At 28.3% G+C, this 18,630-nt stretch overlaps 1 protein-coding gene across 1 annotated transcript in view; it reads right to left on the bottom strand.

Annotated features, from left to right (window-relative positions):
* Positions 1–18,630, bottom strand: part of LOC129611557 (dynein axonemal heavy chain 7-like) — a 277,416-nt gene that overhangs the window by 34,415 nt on the left and 224,371 nt on the right. Inside the window, exons 12-13 of the mRNA XM_055524754.1 lie at positions 3,060–3,068; positions 2,975–2,992 (exon numbers count right to left, since the gene is read on the bottom strand). Coding sequence (XP_055380729.1) covers positions 2,975–2,992; positions 3,060–3,068 — 27 coding nt within the window. The remainder of the gene's footprint in view (positions 1–2,974; positions 2,993–3,059; positions 3,069–18,630) is intronic.

Raw genomic sequence — 18,630 nt, 5'->3', positions numbered from 1 at the left:
GGGGTGGAGATGGAAAAAAATTTTTTTCTAATGAAATGAACTATTTATTAATGTCTAAAAGCCCTTAAAATTTCAAGCTTCTACAGGCTGGGGTCTAGAAGAAAAACGACATCAAAAATTTGGAAAAAAAAAGACTTTAGATAACGGTAAATTTGGACGGGCATTTTGTTTTTCTAAAGTTTAACCATAGTATACCGCGCTAGGGGAAGTAAGCCGCTGCCTTTCTGCGTTTGCAAAATTTCAAAAATGCTTGTGGTTTCATTGCAACAAATAGTTAAAAAAGGCCATTTTTAGGGTTTTGAGGGATTATAACTTCTAGAGGGGAGGAGATAGGTGAAAATTTTTTTCTACGAAAATAAGTGTCTAGTAAAGATCTATGTACGTACAAAATTTCAGCTTTCTATCTTCAAGGGTGTAAAAGTTTTGTAAACAGACACACGGACGGATAGAGTGAAACTAATAAGCACTTTTTTTCAAAAAATTTTTGGAAAAGTGCTAAAAAATGACCAAAATGCTGATCCATTATTCTTATCAGAAGATGGTCATTACCCTGGTCGAATGAGATCTGAAAATATCTTTACACTTCCTCCAGATATATATGCTAAATCTCTAGTAGATACGCCGAGAAATACGATTTTGCTTTATTTTCCTGGACAAATTGAAAAAATAATGGTTGAAAATTTAAACGCATTTAGTATCGACCTATAGAAGTTCATTCAAATTTGCTGAACGCTTGTATTGGAATTCTAATTTGATGTCATTTTTCTCGATACTAAATTGAGATACTTAATTGAGACAACCGATAATTTATTTAATGAAAATAATGGTCGAGCAATACTCATGGCTTTAACGTCAAAGAAAACATTATTTTATTTGAATAACATAATTCATTTTGACAATGTAATGAGTAAGAAACAACAACTTTCATTTGATAAACTTGCACTAATTCGAGGTTTGTTTAAAAAATGGAGTAACTATTAGGATTCTGAGTAAAATGTGTGTTCCGCCAACATTTGCAGAAAATACGGTTTTGGTTTCCTACGTTATAAGAAAAAACAAATGTTCCATTTTGCAGAGTACTTTCGATTTGTCTATCCGTCTGTCCGTCCCAGCGATAACTCAAAAACTAATTGAGGAAAATTCGCCAAATTTTCACAATTAATTTAATGTAAAGTTAGAATCCTATTTAAATTGGATATGATCGGGGTACTGGCTCGGGAAACTGCCATACAACTTCAAAATTTATTTCACTATATCTTAGGGTCAAGGTGTTTAATAAAAGTCATAGAAATTATTCGGCTCCTTCTGGTAGCTGCCATACAACTTCAAAAGTTATTTCGTTATATCTGAGAAACTGTAGACGCTGTGATATTGAAATTTCTCACAAGCGAATACATATTTAGGGCCAATGTGTTTACTAAAAGCCATTGAAATTGCTTGGCTCCTTCTGGTAGCTGCCACACAAGTTCAATAGTAAATTGGCCATATCTCAGAAAATATTGAAAGCATAGTACTGAAATTTTGCATAAACTAATATGGCAACTTAAAGTAACTTAAAGCCTTATAGTTAGCTATGACATATTTGTTCGCACATAGAATAGCAATTTCGTACGGGTATCACAGAGTTGACACGGTCAACTCTACTTTTTCTCGGTTTCAAATAAATTGACTTAATTTATTTTCTACTTTTTTATTCTTTTTATTTTAAATAAAGTATATAAAATGTATAGGTGTTCATATGTTTAGAAATCTACACATGAAGTATAAACAGCCAGATATCCAGAGCAACTAAACTCAGAAAATTCATTATTAAATACTCTGGCTGAAATCAGTGAGTGATAAAGAACTCTGGGTAATAAAAGGTGAGAAAATATAAAAAATAATGAAGAACTCTGAGTGATAAAAGGTAAGCCGACAAGCATAGCAGAAGAAGAAAGTTTATGTGGATTGGACACACTGTAAGAAAATCCGTAAACAACATAGTTAGAATGATTTTATAAGAATGAGTGGAATCCACAAGACTTAAGAAGACCTCCATGCCCCAGAAATTTTTGGCATAGTTTCGTGAGGTGAAGCAGGTAACTAATAATAGCACATAATGTCATGTGGAAGCGCTATACTTCCAAGTGGAGTAAGAAAAATATGTTATAGAAACTAATAATACAAAATTAGTGATATTGCCATAATTTTTTGTAAAAATTTGTAAGATAGTTAAGATCGTAACTAGGCAGTATTTTTGAAATAACTACATTTAACCATACTATATATATTTCTATACATATCACAGAGTTGACTGCGACAACTATATCAACATTTTTGTCAAATAAATCTTTTCTTAAAATTTGTTAATTGGGGTAGAAGTGAATTAAATTCATAGAACGAAATTTTTTTGTTTGGATTACTATGTTTGTAATTTGATCAACTAAACTTAAACTAGAATACAATAACTTATTATGCTACAAAAGTACTGGAGCTTATGCGTAGATGATATTCAAGCAATATAATTTTAATGAATATTAACATATGATATGTTTCCTGATTATGTATATAGTCTTATTAGATATAAGGTAAATCTGAAAAATTAAATTTTATTAATATAAATTTGGTGAATCTATAATGACATTCTTCTAGAAAAATCTTCATAAATCTTCAATTTTTATTTTACTTACAATGTTATAATTAATTAAACTAGAGGAGTAAAATTGAGAACTCCTAAAAATAACAAACGTTACAATTTTAATTTTCAATACCTTCAAGTATCTTATTTCTCCTTTATACTTGTATCTTTCTGCTATCTCTTGTTAAAAAGTTTAAGTATAGATAACTTACCTCAGTATGTAGTGCACACCACATAATAATAACTAATTATATTTGGCTATGTACATACATGAGTATTTTTATTTAAAGTATGCTAATTCAAGATTTGTGTGTTTTGTATACATATATGAAATATCGTTAGTATGTGCATATATACCCTTTGTTCCCAAAGATCCTGTGAAGAAATAATGACAAAAATATAATTAAAAATCCCAAGTTTGTAAATTGCTGCTTTCACTTACTGAACGTTCCTGAAATTTAGAAGAAGATGTTTTTAGCAAATTTTTGAAAATATAAATAAAATTTATTTAAAGTTTATAGGATAAAAGTTTCGTTTGAAGTTTATAAGATAAAATTTGTGGCAAAGGGGCATTGATTTTGTTGGCCCAAAAAAATTTATTTGCCACAAATAAAGCAAACGCAAGAAATGTATTTTTTGTTTCAAAAATTTATATTTGTTGTAAAAATAATAATATGTATGTATATATTTCACATAGAACTGAATCTTTTTGTTTTAGAGAATTAAAAAAATATTCATTGAAAAGTTCTGATAAATGCTCATAACACTCTTGAAGCGGTTAGAACGAAGTTAATGTATTGTTCGCAACATTTATCTCAGTTAATAGACCTCAATAATGACATTATAAAAGCCTTGATACCAAAATAATAAATGCTCAAACATGAAAAAAATATGGAGTAAAAATATTCTAAAAAAATTGGGATTGCATGACAGATAAAAATAGTTTTTTTAAAAAATATTTAAAAAGAAACTAAAATAAAATTATTTGCGATTGAATTGTAAAATTAGTCTCCATATAGGATTTTTAGGATTACTAGCCTATTGTGGCAAAATTATAATAACCAACATAAAATGGGCCAGATAAGGTCCTGGTAATAAGTCAAAAGTGACTAACTCGAGTTATAAAAAAGAGTTGATATTCCTTTTGAATTCTACGCATTAACATCTCTATACTGAGAGATTTTAATTTTGTAAAAAATTTGGTGTAAATACCTTCTCTTTAAGATAAAAAATTTTGCTGTAACAAAAGTGTATTTTTTCCTGTCAGATTTTGTCAAAACGTACGGTCTCAATTATTTGCTTAACTTGCTTATTTTAATAGCAGGAAAAATAACCAAAATTTAATTATAAATTTTAGTAACTGATTGGATTGGTATCAGAGAATTTGGCGAAAAAGTGCCAAAATTTGTTCTACTTTACATGCCGCGAAATTTTTTTTCAACTAGTTCCACTAGTTCCCTTGGATTTTATTTTATAATCAGATTGTCAAGGTAAAGGATATAATTCATTAACCTATACATTTTTAATTATTTTTAAAAATTCGGTTATTCAATTATTGCATTGTTAAGGCGTTTGAGAAAGTATTTTAATGAAGGCTATGTACTCGTATGTATAAACTTTGAGATTGTCAGCAAAGGGCTTACCTTCACAAAATAGTCATTTATATCTGTTCAAAAAACGTTCAAAATTATATTTAAAGCTGTTTAGAGACTTTTACAAGTCATAACAATATTACTTCAATCACAAACCAAATGATATAACAAAATCAAATAATTGATGATGAATCGTAAACGAATAACACCTGTTATGGTACTTGTGATTTTTACCGACCGTATCGCGTATACAATAGGGAAGTCTAAGTAAACTATTTTTAGCAACCTGTCGGTCCGTCGGTCTGTCGGGCTGTCGGTCTGGCGGTCTATCAGACCGTCGGTCCGTCGGTGTGTCGGTCTATCGGTCTGTCGGTCTGTCGGTCTGTCGGTCTGTCGGTCTGTCAGTCTGTCAGTCTGTCGGTCTGTCGGTTTGTGTGTGCACCCGTGTATCTCAAGTTCGGCTGAACCGATTTTGATGAAATTTTATATGTAAGTTTATTTCGACCATGGCACGAAATGATCAGCTTTTGGGATGTATCAGGCCTCAGGAACTGCACTTTTTACCGGGCTTGTTTTACATTTCTGACCATTTTAAAGAAAATATTCAACCGACTTGCTTAAAATTTCATATATAAGCTCAGCTCGAACGTCCGCGAAACCTCCCAACTTTTGAAAAATATCAGGCGTCAGCAACTAGACTACGGGTCAAATATACATTTTTGTGTATATAAAGAAAAAAATCAACCGATTTTATTGAAATTTAATATTTAAATTCTCCGTACAAAAACAATTAATATATAAATTTTTTGGAAAGATCAGGGCTCGAAAACTGATCTGCGAGCCGATTATACATTTTTCACCATATCTACGGGACGAATTGATGGAATTTCTTGAAATTTGATATTTGAGTTCTGGTTGTTACCGCAAGTAACTGGCGAGCTAACATTTCCAATTTTTAGGACATTAGTAAGCTTATAGTTAAAATTCCTTTAAAAATGTAAATTTGGCTCTTAGTAGAGTTTCGCTTTGTGCTACCCGAATTCCCTGAAATGCTCGCCGACTAGTTTCGGTAACAACCAAAACACAAAAATAAAAATTTCAAGAAATTCCATCAATTCGTTCCGTAGATATGGTGAAAAATGTGAAATCGGCCCGCAGATCAGTTTTCGAGCCCTGATTTTTCCAAAAATTTACATGTACATTGTTTTAATACGAGGAATTCAAATATTAAATTTCAATGAAATCGGTCGATTATTTCCCTCTATATACAAAAAAATGTATATTTGGCCAGTAGTAAACGTCCAGTTCCTGATGCCTGATAAGCTCAAATATGTAATTTCAAGTAAATCGGTGATCACTTCGTGCCATGGTGGAAATAAACTTACATATAAAGTTTAAACAAAATCGGTTCAGCCGAACTTGAGATACACGCGTGCAAGTTATATATCCGACCAATAAGATTTTATCGAGAATAATAGAACTAAACTCTATTAGTCCTAAAAGTAATAAAATATAAAATTTATTATATGATTTTTAAAATTTCAACTTAAAGAATTTTATGACTTATTTAAATTCAAACATAAGAATCATAATTTCTGATTTCTTCTTTTTTATTATTCTTATTATTATTTCTTAAGTACTTGACCTATCATAATTTTGAACAAACAATTAAAATACAAAAAACTAAATTTCAACACATTTATTTTTCAAGTTCATTAACTGAAATATTAAATTACATTAAAACGCAAACTTGAAATTATTTTTTTTCGTTCATTAAAATTGAAGGATTATATTACAAAACGGCAAAAGAAAAATTTGTTTCACAATTTCCTTTTCAAATGCAACAAACAAAATTTATTGCATTTGAAAAAAAGAATATTACGTAAATTATATTTTTACCAACCGTATTGTGTAGACAATAGGTAGGTTATGTGATGGCAACAAATTTTGCATATCGAGCTTTCGGTGGGAACGTACTTCTCCATAGAAGGGAAGTGTAAATAAACTATTTTTAGCAACCTGTCGGTCTGTGTGTGCACGTGTGTATCTCAAGTTCGGCTGAACCGATTTTGATGAAATTTTATATGTAAGTTTATTTTCACCATGGCACGGATTGATCAACTTTTGGTATATATCAGGCCTCGGGAACTGCACTTTTTAGCGGGCTTGTTTTACATTTTTGAATATTTTGAAGAAAATATTCAACCGATTTACTTGAAATTTCATATATAAGCTTTTCTCGACCGTCCGCAAAAACTCCTAACTTTTGGAAGAAATCAGGCATCAGCAAATGGACGTTTAATACGGGCCAAATATACATTTATGTGTGTATAAAGAGAAATAATCAACCAATTTCATTGAAATTTAATATTTGAATTCCTCGTATTAAAACAATAAACATATAAATTTTTTGGAAAGATCAGGCATCGGCAACTAGACGTTTACTACAGGCCAAATATACATTTTTGTCTATATAAAGAGAAATAATCAGCCGATTTCATTGAAATTTAATATATGAATTCCTCGTATTAAATCAATGAACATATAAATTTTTTGGAAAGATGAGGCATCGGCAACTAGACGTTTACTACGGGCCAAATATACATTTTTGTGAATATAAAGAGAAATAATCAACCGGTTTCATTGAAATTTAATATTTGAATTCCTCGTATTAAAACAATAAACATATAAATTTTTTGGAAAGATCAGGGCTCGAAAACTGATTTTCGGGCCGATTTTACATTTTTCACCATTTTGAAGAAAATATTCAACCAATTTACTTGAAATTTCATATATAAGCTTCGCTCGACCGTCTGCGAAAATTTCTGGCTTTTGGAACAAATCAGGCATCAGCAACTGGACTTCTACTACGGGCCAAATATACATTTTTGTGTATATAAAGAGAAATAATCAACCGGTTTCATTGAAATTTAATATTTGAATTCCTCGTATTAAAACAATAAACATATAAATTTTTTGGAAAGATGAGGCATCGGCAACTAGACGTTTACTACGGGCCAAATATACATTTTTGTGTATATAAAGAGAAATAATCAACCAATTTCATTGAAATTTGTTATATGAATTCCTCGTATTAAAACAATGAACATATAAATTTTTTGGAAAGATCAGGGCTCGAAAACTGATTTGCGGGCCGATTTTACATTTTTCACCATTTTGAAGAAAATATTCAACCAATTTACTTGAAATTTCATATATAAGCTTCGCTGGACCGTCTGCGAAAATTTCTGGCTTTTGGAACAAATCAGGCATCAGCAAATGGACTTTTACTACGGGCCAAATATACATTTTTGTGTATATAAAGAGAAATAATCAACCGGTTTCATTGAAATTTAATATTTGAATTCCTCGTATTAAAACAATAAACATATAAATTTTTTGGAAAGATGAGGCATCGGCAACTAGACGTTTACTACGGGCCAAATATACATTTTTGTGTATATAGAGAGAAATAATCAACCAATTTCATTGAAATTTAATATATGAATTCCTCGTATTAAAACAATGAACATATAAATTTTTTGGAAAGATCAGGGCTCGAAAACTGATTTGCGGGCTTACTAATGTCCTAAAAATTGGAAAGAAGTATTTAACAGACATTTTTATAATATTCTGTAACACTTTCATTTAACTAGGCAATACACAATGCGGTCGATTATGTGCTGACCACATCAGATTTTTTTTTCTTGTTTTAATAAATTAATGTTACTATGTAAAAAATTGAACAAAAATCGATTTGATTTTTGAATACTTTTATAATAAGATTTCAAAAAGTAAAAAGTTTAGTTTAAGTTTTGGTTTCATCGAGTTTAGTAATAAAAGATTAAATAAGAGAATAAAATATTTTCTTTTTTTTTTTTCTTTTTCTAATACTTAAAAAAGTAACATACAAAACTGGCGCAGTAATCGGTAGGATCGCCAACTGATGCCAATCGCAAATTTTGAAAAGTTATTTAAAACACAACGCGATTAAAAAACGCTAATTTTAACTATTGTGAAAAGTGCAATAGATTTTATTAATATTAACTCATATAACTATTGTGAAAAGTACAATAGATTTCAATAAACAATTTAACTCTTATATACCTATTGTGAAAAAGTGCAATAGATTTATAACAAAAAAAAAAAAATTTTTATTGAAAAATAATAAATAATAATAAAGGCGTCAGGTTTTTTTTTTTAAAAATGAGTGGCGATAAAAAGAGCCTTAGAAAAAGAAAACATACTTTTATATATATATTCAAATCTGAATGAAACCATATGAAATTCCAGTAAGGAATCAAAAACTTAAACTCAGAAAAGAAAACTTCATTGAAAATTTAAAAAACATAAAATTAAATACGTCAGTAAATCTAGAACAAATTACAACTCGGGACTTAATAACTGAGGCAAGATCAGTTCCACAATTCAAAGGTGATGGCACCTTTGAGCTATCGTCATTTATCAATCAAGTTGATTTAATCATTGGTTTAACACCAGATCCAGCGGTGAAATCGTATCTACTCATTATGCTATTGTCAAAAATACAAGGACCAGTGGCAGTTAGTATAAGACGTTTGGAAAGTGCAACTTGGGATGTCATCAAACAGCAACTAAAAAAGTCATTCAGGATACAAGAATCCTATCTTAAGCTAAAAGAACAAGCCGATTCAGTAAAATTTTTCAATGTAAATCAATTTTATAATGATCTGTCAAATATTCTAGATAAACTTAATTTTAAATATTAGCTAGATGCCAGTAGTCCTTTAGAATTTAGTCCCAGTAATAACGAAAAGAGTATATTAGAAAAATTTCTTAGTAAACTTAATAGGTCAGATAATATATGTTTAAGAATTAAGAATGTTAAATCATTAGAAGAAGCCTATTACGAGCTTCTAGAAACTGGTATTTCCAATAATACAATAATAATAGTAATAATAGTAATGTAATAAAAATTCAAATTCAATCCAGAAAAATAAAAATAATAATTTTTCAACATATAATAATCGTAGTAATAATTATTATTACACTCCCAACAACAAGAATAACAACAATTTTAACAACAATCATTCTAATTTTCGAAACAATCATAATTATAAAAACTCTTTTTCTAATAATAATTTTAATAGTAACGACCATTACCGTTATAATAATAACCCATGTAGACAATCAAATTATCGTTACCAGGGTAGCAGCAATAATCAAAACCAAAATTTTAACAATCGTCTGGACTACGAAATATTTTAGACCCTATATTTATGGCGTTAAATTTACAATAAAAACAGACCATAGGCCCCTAGTTTGGTTAAACTCTTTGAAAGAACCCAACTCCAAATTACAAAGATGGAGAATAAAATTAAATGAATTCAATTTCGATATAGAATACGTGAAGGGCAAAGATAATAAAGTTGCCGATTTTCTAAGTAGAATTAACTCTGAAAAAAATGAAATTAATATATTGCAGCCTAATGATGAGTTGGAAATTGAAATCGATATAGCTACAATTCATAGTGGCGTCGAAGATTTGGGCGACCACATTCCAATTGTAGAAAATATCATTAATAAATATTTAAAACAGATTCATCTTTTAAAAAATAAAACCAGCGAAATAATAGTGAAATATAATAAATATTATAAAATTTTTATATCTGAACAAGATTTATGCAATTTAAATTACTTAAACGATATTTTGAGGAAAACAATAAAAGAAGGTATAACTGCAATTTACTCCGAATTAGATTATAGTAAATTTAATATTTTACAGAAAAAATTAATTGAATTGTTTGGTAATAATAGAAAAATTAAATTAATTAAATGTACTAAATTAGCTCAAGATGTCGAAAATGAGGATGATCTCATTAATATTATAAAAGATTTTCACGAAAAACTAATCATCGTCGATTATTGGAAAATTTTAATGAAGTCAAAGATCGTTATTTCTATCCAAAATTAAAAGATTTTATTTATAAGTTCGTAAATAATTGCGATGTTTGTAATTTAGCTAAATACGATAGAAAACCTATCAAATATAATTTTAGTATAACCGAAACACCTTCTGAGCCAAATCAATTAGTTCATGTCGATACTTGTTATTTAAAAAAAGAAGTATTTTTGACCACAATTGATAAGTTCACGAAAAATCTTTATATTGCTAAATTAAATGATAGAAATAGTGTAACATTAGTTCAGGCCCTAAGACAAAGAAATTCATTATTTGGTAAACCTTTAAAATATATTTTTGGCAATGAGTTTGATAATATATATATTAAAGACTTTTGAAGACTTGAAAATATTGAAGTTTATTTCACTTCGCCTAGAAGTCATACAGGAAATTCAGATATAGAAACGGCTCATGGAACTATTATTGAACATATTAGAATATTATCCTTAACGGAACCAAATTTAGATACAGAAAGCAAAATTCTAAAAGCTGTAGAAGCTTATAATAATTCAATTCATTCGGTAACTAAAATTAAACCAGTAGATTTTATAATAATAGAATTTCAAATCTTCAAGAAATTCAAGATAGGTTACATCAAAATAAAGAAAAAATTATTACTGAATTAAATAAAGATAGAATACAATTCGAAATTCGCAACGAATCGGAAATATTAATAAAAAATCCGGCTATAGTTCGTTATAAATAACACCCTCACTACAAGAAAATTAAAGTGCAAAAATACACAAATAAAATCACTGATATTAACAATAAAAACTTACACCCTACCAGAATTAAAAGAAAGTATAAATTCTTTTCAGGTAATCCATCAAATTAAAGTCATCTTTGGTATACTTTTTCAAATTACTGTAATCGCCTCAATGATTTTACCCAGTAGTACTGCAATTATCACATTAGTAAAGTTCTGAACAAAACACCCATAATTTAATAACAAATTATAATAACCAAATAAAAATTAACGACAACATTCAGAACGATCTTAATATTTTACAGAAAACTATAAACAAAATTCACATATAAATTGACAAACTTTTAAATGACGTTTCAATGGAAAATAAAAATACAACCAAACAATTGCAATACTTGCAGATACTTACCAATATTAACCTTTGAGAAAATCCAAGAAAACGTAATCTTCTCCAAATACCAAATAATGAGTAGATCAAGCTTAACACCAGAGGAAATAGATCTTTATAATATCGGCGTTTTTAAAATTCAGGAACTAAAGAGTTCCTTAGCAACAACAAATGATAATAAATTAATATTTGTTTTAGCAATACCAGTTTCAACCACTGAAAAGGCTATTAAATACAAAATATTTGGATTACCAAATACTAACTTTGAACTAGTTGATATTCCATGTTCTGATAATATATCTTTCAAAAATAAAACATATTATCTTACCCAGGAAAGATATATAAAAAAATTGCAATTCACTTCAAATTGTATTTCAAACCTTTTTAATGTCAAATGATAATTGTTCTAAAACTACTGAAAAAAGTTACAAGATAGAAGAAATAAATAAAGGTATGATTTTAATAATAAATGCTCAAAACCATACTTTAAAGAGAGATTGTAATGATATAACATATTTACTAAATAAAAATTATATAATTTACTTTAACAATTGTACTATTCAAATAAATAATATTAAATTTTCAAACAAAAATAAAGAGTTTAAGTATAATATCGTTATTCCGAATTATAATAATACAATAATATAATAATATAATAATATAATAATATAATAATATAATAATATAATAATTATTCCGAATGTTAATAATACAATTAAATTAGAGCATTTAAATCTAAAGCTTTTATCTGACCATTGGTGCAGTGCATATTATATAACTTACTATGCAATATTAAAAATATTATACAAATAATTTTCGAATATTCATAATATTCGATACTAAAGACTAAGAAAAATAAACAGTAAAGATTATAAACTGAAATATTTAATATAAATAAAAAAAAAACTACGGTAGGCTAGTCACCTACCTAGCTAACTCTCTATGACGCTATGAAACTAGTGCATGAGAAATCATGCACTAGCCCTATACTCCTCCTAGGAGTGAAGAAGGAAACAAAAAAAAAAAAAAATTTAAATCTAAAGCAATTAGAAAATAATAAAGAAATTCATGATTTTAAAAATAAAAGAAATTTTAATGAAAATTGAACTTATTTTAATACAATTTTTGTAATAATAATGCTTTTTATTTTAATCATTTTAAGTTATATGTTAATTAAAACCTTTAAAGAATATAAATAAAAGTGATCCTCAATGTTTTGTCCAGCGGAACAAAAATCTTAAGGATGGGCCAGTTATATATCCGGCCAAGGAGATTTTATCCAGAATGATAGAACTAAACTCTATTAGTCCTAAAAGTAATAAAATATAAAATTTATTATATGATTCTTAAAATTTCAACTTAAAGAATTTTATGACTTATTTAAATTCAAACATAAGAATCATAATTTCTGATTTCTTCTTTTTTATTATTCTTATTATTATTTCTTAAGTACTTGACCCATCCTAATTTTGAACAAACAATTAAAATATAAAAAACTAAATTCCAACACATTTATTTTTCAAGTTCATTAACTGAAATATTAAATTACATTAAAACGCAAACATGAAATTATTTTTTTCGTTCATTAAAATTGAAGGATCATATTACAAAACGGCAAAATAAAAATTTGTTTCACAATTTCCTTTTCAAGTGCAACAAACAAAATTTATTGCATTTGAAAAGAAGAATATTACGTAAATTATATTTTTTTTTCTTGTTTTAATAAATTAATGTTACTGTGAAAAAATCGATTTGATTTTTGATTACTTTTATAATAAGATTTTAGAGAGTAAAAAGTTCAGTTTAAGTTTTGGTAATAAAATAATAAGTTTTGTTAATAAAATAAATTCTTTTTATTTGTTTCTTTTTCTAATACTTAAAAAAGGAACATACAAAACTTGCACACACAGACCGACAGACCGACAGGTTGCTAGAAATAGTTTATTTACACTTCCATACTATGGAGAAGTACGTTCCCATCGAAAACTCCATATGCAAAATTTCTTGCCATCACATAACCTACCTATTGTTTACACAATACGGTCGGTAATAATAATAATAATAATAATAATAATAATAATAATAATAATAATAATAATCATAATAATAAAAATAATATAAAAACAATAATAATAATATAAAAATAATAATAATAATGATATTAATAATATTAATAATAATAATAATAATAATAATAATAATTGTCATAATAATAATAATAATTGTAAGAATAATGATAATAATATTAACAATAATTATTATAATAACAAGTCGTGTGTGCTTACATTGCAAGCCTTGCAAGTATTATGCCTGTAGTTTTGAAATTGTGTTCCATTCTATGGCTGAGATATTTTAAGTTTACTTTATTTTTTCAAAAACACATCCGTAATATACATATAGATATGTTTTCAGTTATAGTTATCGCCTCTTGAAATTTGTATAATTTGAATTTTTGATGCCTTATATTTCCGAAACCGCAAGCTTTTTAAATTTCTAGAAATGCAGAAAGGTGACGGTAAATTCTATGACATTAAAAAATATGATTATTTTTCTTAACTCACGCAATTAATCCTTAAAATTAAGTATTATGTTAACCCCTCTTTACATTAATTTTTGCTTTATTTTAAAAATTGCATAAACTGTTCATCCTAATTATATGCACTCCTAGAAATAGTTTCGTATATGAATGAAAATAATTTTAATAGTGTCGTAGGTATACATTGATTGTTTTGCAAAGCAGTATTTTTACTTGTTGAAGGGAAAACTGCTAGAATACAAACCATTGGTTTGACCGAACTTTATTTTTTATGTAATTTGTTGCTTTTCTTCTTTTGCTAGCAAAAATTTGAAACGGCAATAAAAAAATCGGTTGCTTTCACACCAATAGTATGTTCCATAAAATTAATAGTATACAACATTAATAACTAATAGTATGTACTATTAATTTTATGGGATATACTATAGAAAATGAAAACAATAGTATGTATGCTATTCAATTAAAAGTGCATACTATAGTATTTTCTAGACTTTGAAAAATATTCAAAATATTTAAAAAGTGTTTTTTTGTTTGGCTACATTTTTGCCCATTTTTACCGAACATATTGTGTAAACAATAGGTAGGTTATGTGATGGCAACAAATTTTGCATATCGAGTTTTCGGTGGGAACGTACTTCTCCATAGTAGGGAGGTGAAAATAAATTATTTTTAGCAACCTGTCGGTCTGTCGGTCTGTCGGTCTGTGTGTGCACGTGTGTATCTCAAGTTCGGCTGAACCGATTTTGATGAAATTTTATATGTAAGTTTATTTCCACCATGGCACTGATTGATCAACTTTTGGTATATATCAGGCCTCAGGAACTGCACTTTTTAGCGGGCCTGTTTTACATTTTTGAACATTTTCAAGAAAATATTCAACCGATTTACTTAAAATTTCATATATAAGCTTTTCTCGACCGTCCGCAAAAACTCCTAACTTTTGGAAGAAATCAGGCATCAGCAGCTGGACGTTTACTACGGGCCAAATATACATTTTTGTGTATATAAAGAGAAAGAATCAACCAATTTCATTGAAATTTAATATTTGAATTCCTCGTATTAAAACAATAAACATATAAATTTTTTGGAAAGATCAGAACTAGAAAACTGATTTGCGGGCCGATTTTACATTTTTCCTCATATCTACGGAACGAATTGATGGAATTTCTTGAAATTTGATATTTGAGTTCTGGTTGTTATCGGAACTAACTGGCGAGCATTTCAGGGAATTCGGGTAGCACAAAGCGAATCTCTACTAAGAGCCAAATTTACATTTTTCTGGGTATGTTAACTAGAAGCTTACTAATGTCCTAAAAATTGGAAAGAAGTATTTAACAGACATTTTTATAATATTCTGTAACACTTTCATTTAACTAGACAATACACAATGCGGTCGGTTATGTGCTGACCACATCAGATTTTTTTTTATGTAATTTGTCATTTTTATTTGTTTTGGTAAGAAAAATTTTAAACAATAATGAAAAACAGATTTCTTTTAATTCAATAGCATATCCAATAAAATTAATAGTATACTTAGCATTATTATTCAATACTATGTACTATAAATTCAATAGGATACATGATTTGTGCCTTATTTATTGTTTGTGCACAGTTTTAAATTAATAGGGAAAACTAATAAAAACAATAGTATGAATACTATTAAAGTAAATACTATTAAATTAATTGTACACAGTATTGAGTCAATAGTATTAATTAATTGAGTCAATAGTACTAATTTAATAGGAACGTACCATTGAAAGAATTCTTTTCATCTAATAAAAAATTAATAATTTGTACCATTAAAATAATAGTATTATACTATTAATTTTATTAAAAATATCCTATTGAATCAATGGTATACATTATTAAAATTAATAATGTGTACTATTGAAAATTAATAATTCCCGTCTTATTAATTTAATAGCACAAAAACCATTATTTTTCCTATAAAACCATTGTTTCAATAGGAAAATCCCATTGAAACACGTCCCATGGAATCAATGGTCGTATCATTGAAATTTAATGGAGTATATTTTTTTGAGTGAACATAAACTTGATCAATATCCTTTTCCACAACTTCAAAACCCAGTACAATTGAAATGTTTTGATTTACTTTGCTTGATTGATTGGTCTAGAATGTGTTTATTATTTTTTATAATGTTAACCCCGAAACTCCCATTTTTGAATTTGCTTTTATCTAAATTTTATTATTAATATTTTATTAATTTACATTCTCTGTGTATATTGCAAATGTAACAAAATGTTCTGGATTATTTTCGATTTCTTATTTAAGAATAGAACCTTTTTATTCTAATGTAGATTCACTTAGATTTCAGAGGTTTTTAGAAATGAAAATAGATTAAATCATTAACTGAAACAGGAAGAAAAATAAGGATCCTAAAATAGAGGAGAAATTTCAGCTTATCAGTTTTAAGTTAAGTCTACTAAGTAGAATTTCAATATTGGAGTGTATTATCCATCGAAATAGATATAATATAAAGAAAGATATTCTTAAGGATCTCCTATGTGCCGGTGCATTATCGATTTTTTATATGATTATAGTGAAAAGCACGTAGACTGGGGTTCTAAAATGATCTCAATCAAGTTTCATAAATTTTTTTGATTTTTGAAGATAGTTTTGATTTAAATTCAAATCAATTTTCTGTCAGAACCTTGGCGAGAACCACGGATTGGGCAATTGATATTGTTACAAATTTAAATTTAGAGGTTGAACTATCGACTAAAGATTAATTAGATTACGAAGTGAAAGGTTCTATTAAATTAATGCAAGGAACAGCCTGGAAAAACACTAGATTCTATAAATCCAAACCTGTATTTAGTAATTTTTCTAAAGCTATAGTATATAAGCATGAATGACGAGAGCCGCGTCACCCAGGTATTTAAGCGATTGTGAATAGACTTTATCAAATACTTAAAAGAAAAATTGGAAATTTTAAATCTGCATCATATATGAAAGTTACATAAAGGTCATTAACGATTATTTTACCAATACAACCTCTGTTCTTAATGACCTCTGAACTTTGAACTAACCCCAACAGATACTGAGGAAGTGGAATTGACTATTGGCTCCTTAAGACCTGCAGCTGCTATGGGTTATGCTCGAAATTTATTAAGAAATTTTCTGGTAGATTACCGCCCATTATGCCAGAGCTTATTAACAAATCTTTTAAAACGTCTACCTCTCCTCAATCCCTAGACACTTCTGTCGTAACTCCGATTTTTAAATGCGCTAATGCCACAAATATGTCCAATTACAGGCCAATATCGGTATTAAGCGCATTTTTAAAATTATTTAAAGCAATTATAAAGAGACGAGTAAATACATTTTTTTTAATGAATGGAATCTGATTACGTGAATTCTTCTTTACAAACTAGCGAAAATGAAAAAATTTTCTATACGGCTTATAAATAACAGGCAACAGAACGTGTGAATTGGGAAAGAGGCACATCAGGGTACCATCAATATTACTTGACCTTTTCAGAATCCATTTCAACGACATTTCGTGTTTAAGTTTGAATGGGCAAATACAGCTTTATGGCGACGATGTGATTTTTAAATATTTGTCAAAAAGTGAAAAGGAATCGATTGATCACATCAAAATTGATTTGGAGAACATTAGGTATGGGCTGGTAAAGTATCATCTTTTATTAAATATAAAAAAACGAGGGTTTTTTTATTTGAAAACAAGAAGCTTACACATAGGGATTTTTACTTTGACGGTGAGGCTCTCGAGACGGTGAAGAAATTTAACTACTTAGGCTAAACGATTGACAACAAAAGGGTTTTGATACGTTACACATTTAATAAAAAAAAATCATACATTTTTACATTCGTAAATTCAGAAATCCGTACATTTTCATGCTAACACGAATAAGAAAACATTTGGACAGGAGTAGTTTAAATGTTATTTACACTTCTTTTATACTATCGAACATAACTTATTTGATGAGAAAAAATAGAGTTGACCTTGTCAACTCTGTGATACCCGCACGAATTTTTTATCCTATGTGCGAATAATGACACCATAACTGACTATGGGACAGACTATGACTTTAAGTTGCCGTATTATCATATTAATTTATGCAAAATTTCAGTACTGTGTTTTTTAAAACTCTGTGACAAACTACTACTGAAGTTGTATGGCAGCTACTAGAAAGAGCCAAGAAACTTTATCAAGCACATCGGCCTTACCAATATATTCGCTTGTGTGAAATATCAATATTACAACTTTTATAGTTTCTGAGATATAGGCAAATAACTTTTGAAGTTGTACGACAGCTACGAGAAGGAGCCAAGCAATTTCAATGACTTTTATCAAACACATTGGCCCTACTAATATATTCGCTTGTGTGGAATTTTAATACCATCGCTTTTATAGTTTCTGAGATATAGTCAAATAACTTTTGAAGTTGTATGGTAGGTACCAGAAGGAGCCAAGTAATTTCAACAACTTTTATGTGACACATTTGCCCTACTAATATATTCGTTTGTGTGAAATTTCAATACCATAGCTTTTATAGTTTCTGAGATATAGCCAAATCAATTTTGAAGTTGTATGACAGCTACCCGAACCGGAACCCCGATCATATCCACTTTAAATAAGGTTCTGGCACTCACCACAATAAATCATTTGTGAGAATTTGGTGATTTTAGCTGAACTAGTTTTTGAGTTATCATTGGGACGGACGGACGGCCGGACCGTATATCTAAGACCGTTATTTCTCAACAAATTTAGTATACCCTTCGAACATACGTTCGTACGGGTGTAATAATATTAATAATTATAATAATATTAATAACAACGAGAAACAAATAGAGTTCACCTTGT

The sequence above is a fragment of the Condylostylus longicornis genome, unplaced genomic scaffold, assembly GCF_029603195.1.
Source record: "Condylostylus longicornis isolate FDR11 unplaced genomic scaffold, ASM2960319v2 ptg000052l, whole genome shotgun sequence".
Classification (NCBI taxonomy): domain Eukaryota; kingdom Metazoa; phylum Arthropoda; class Insecta; order Diptera; family Dolichopodidae; genus Condylostylus; species Condylostylus longicornis.
This window is presented reverse-complemented; position numbering and strand designations above follow the sequence as displayed.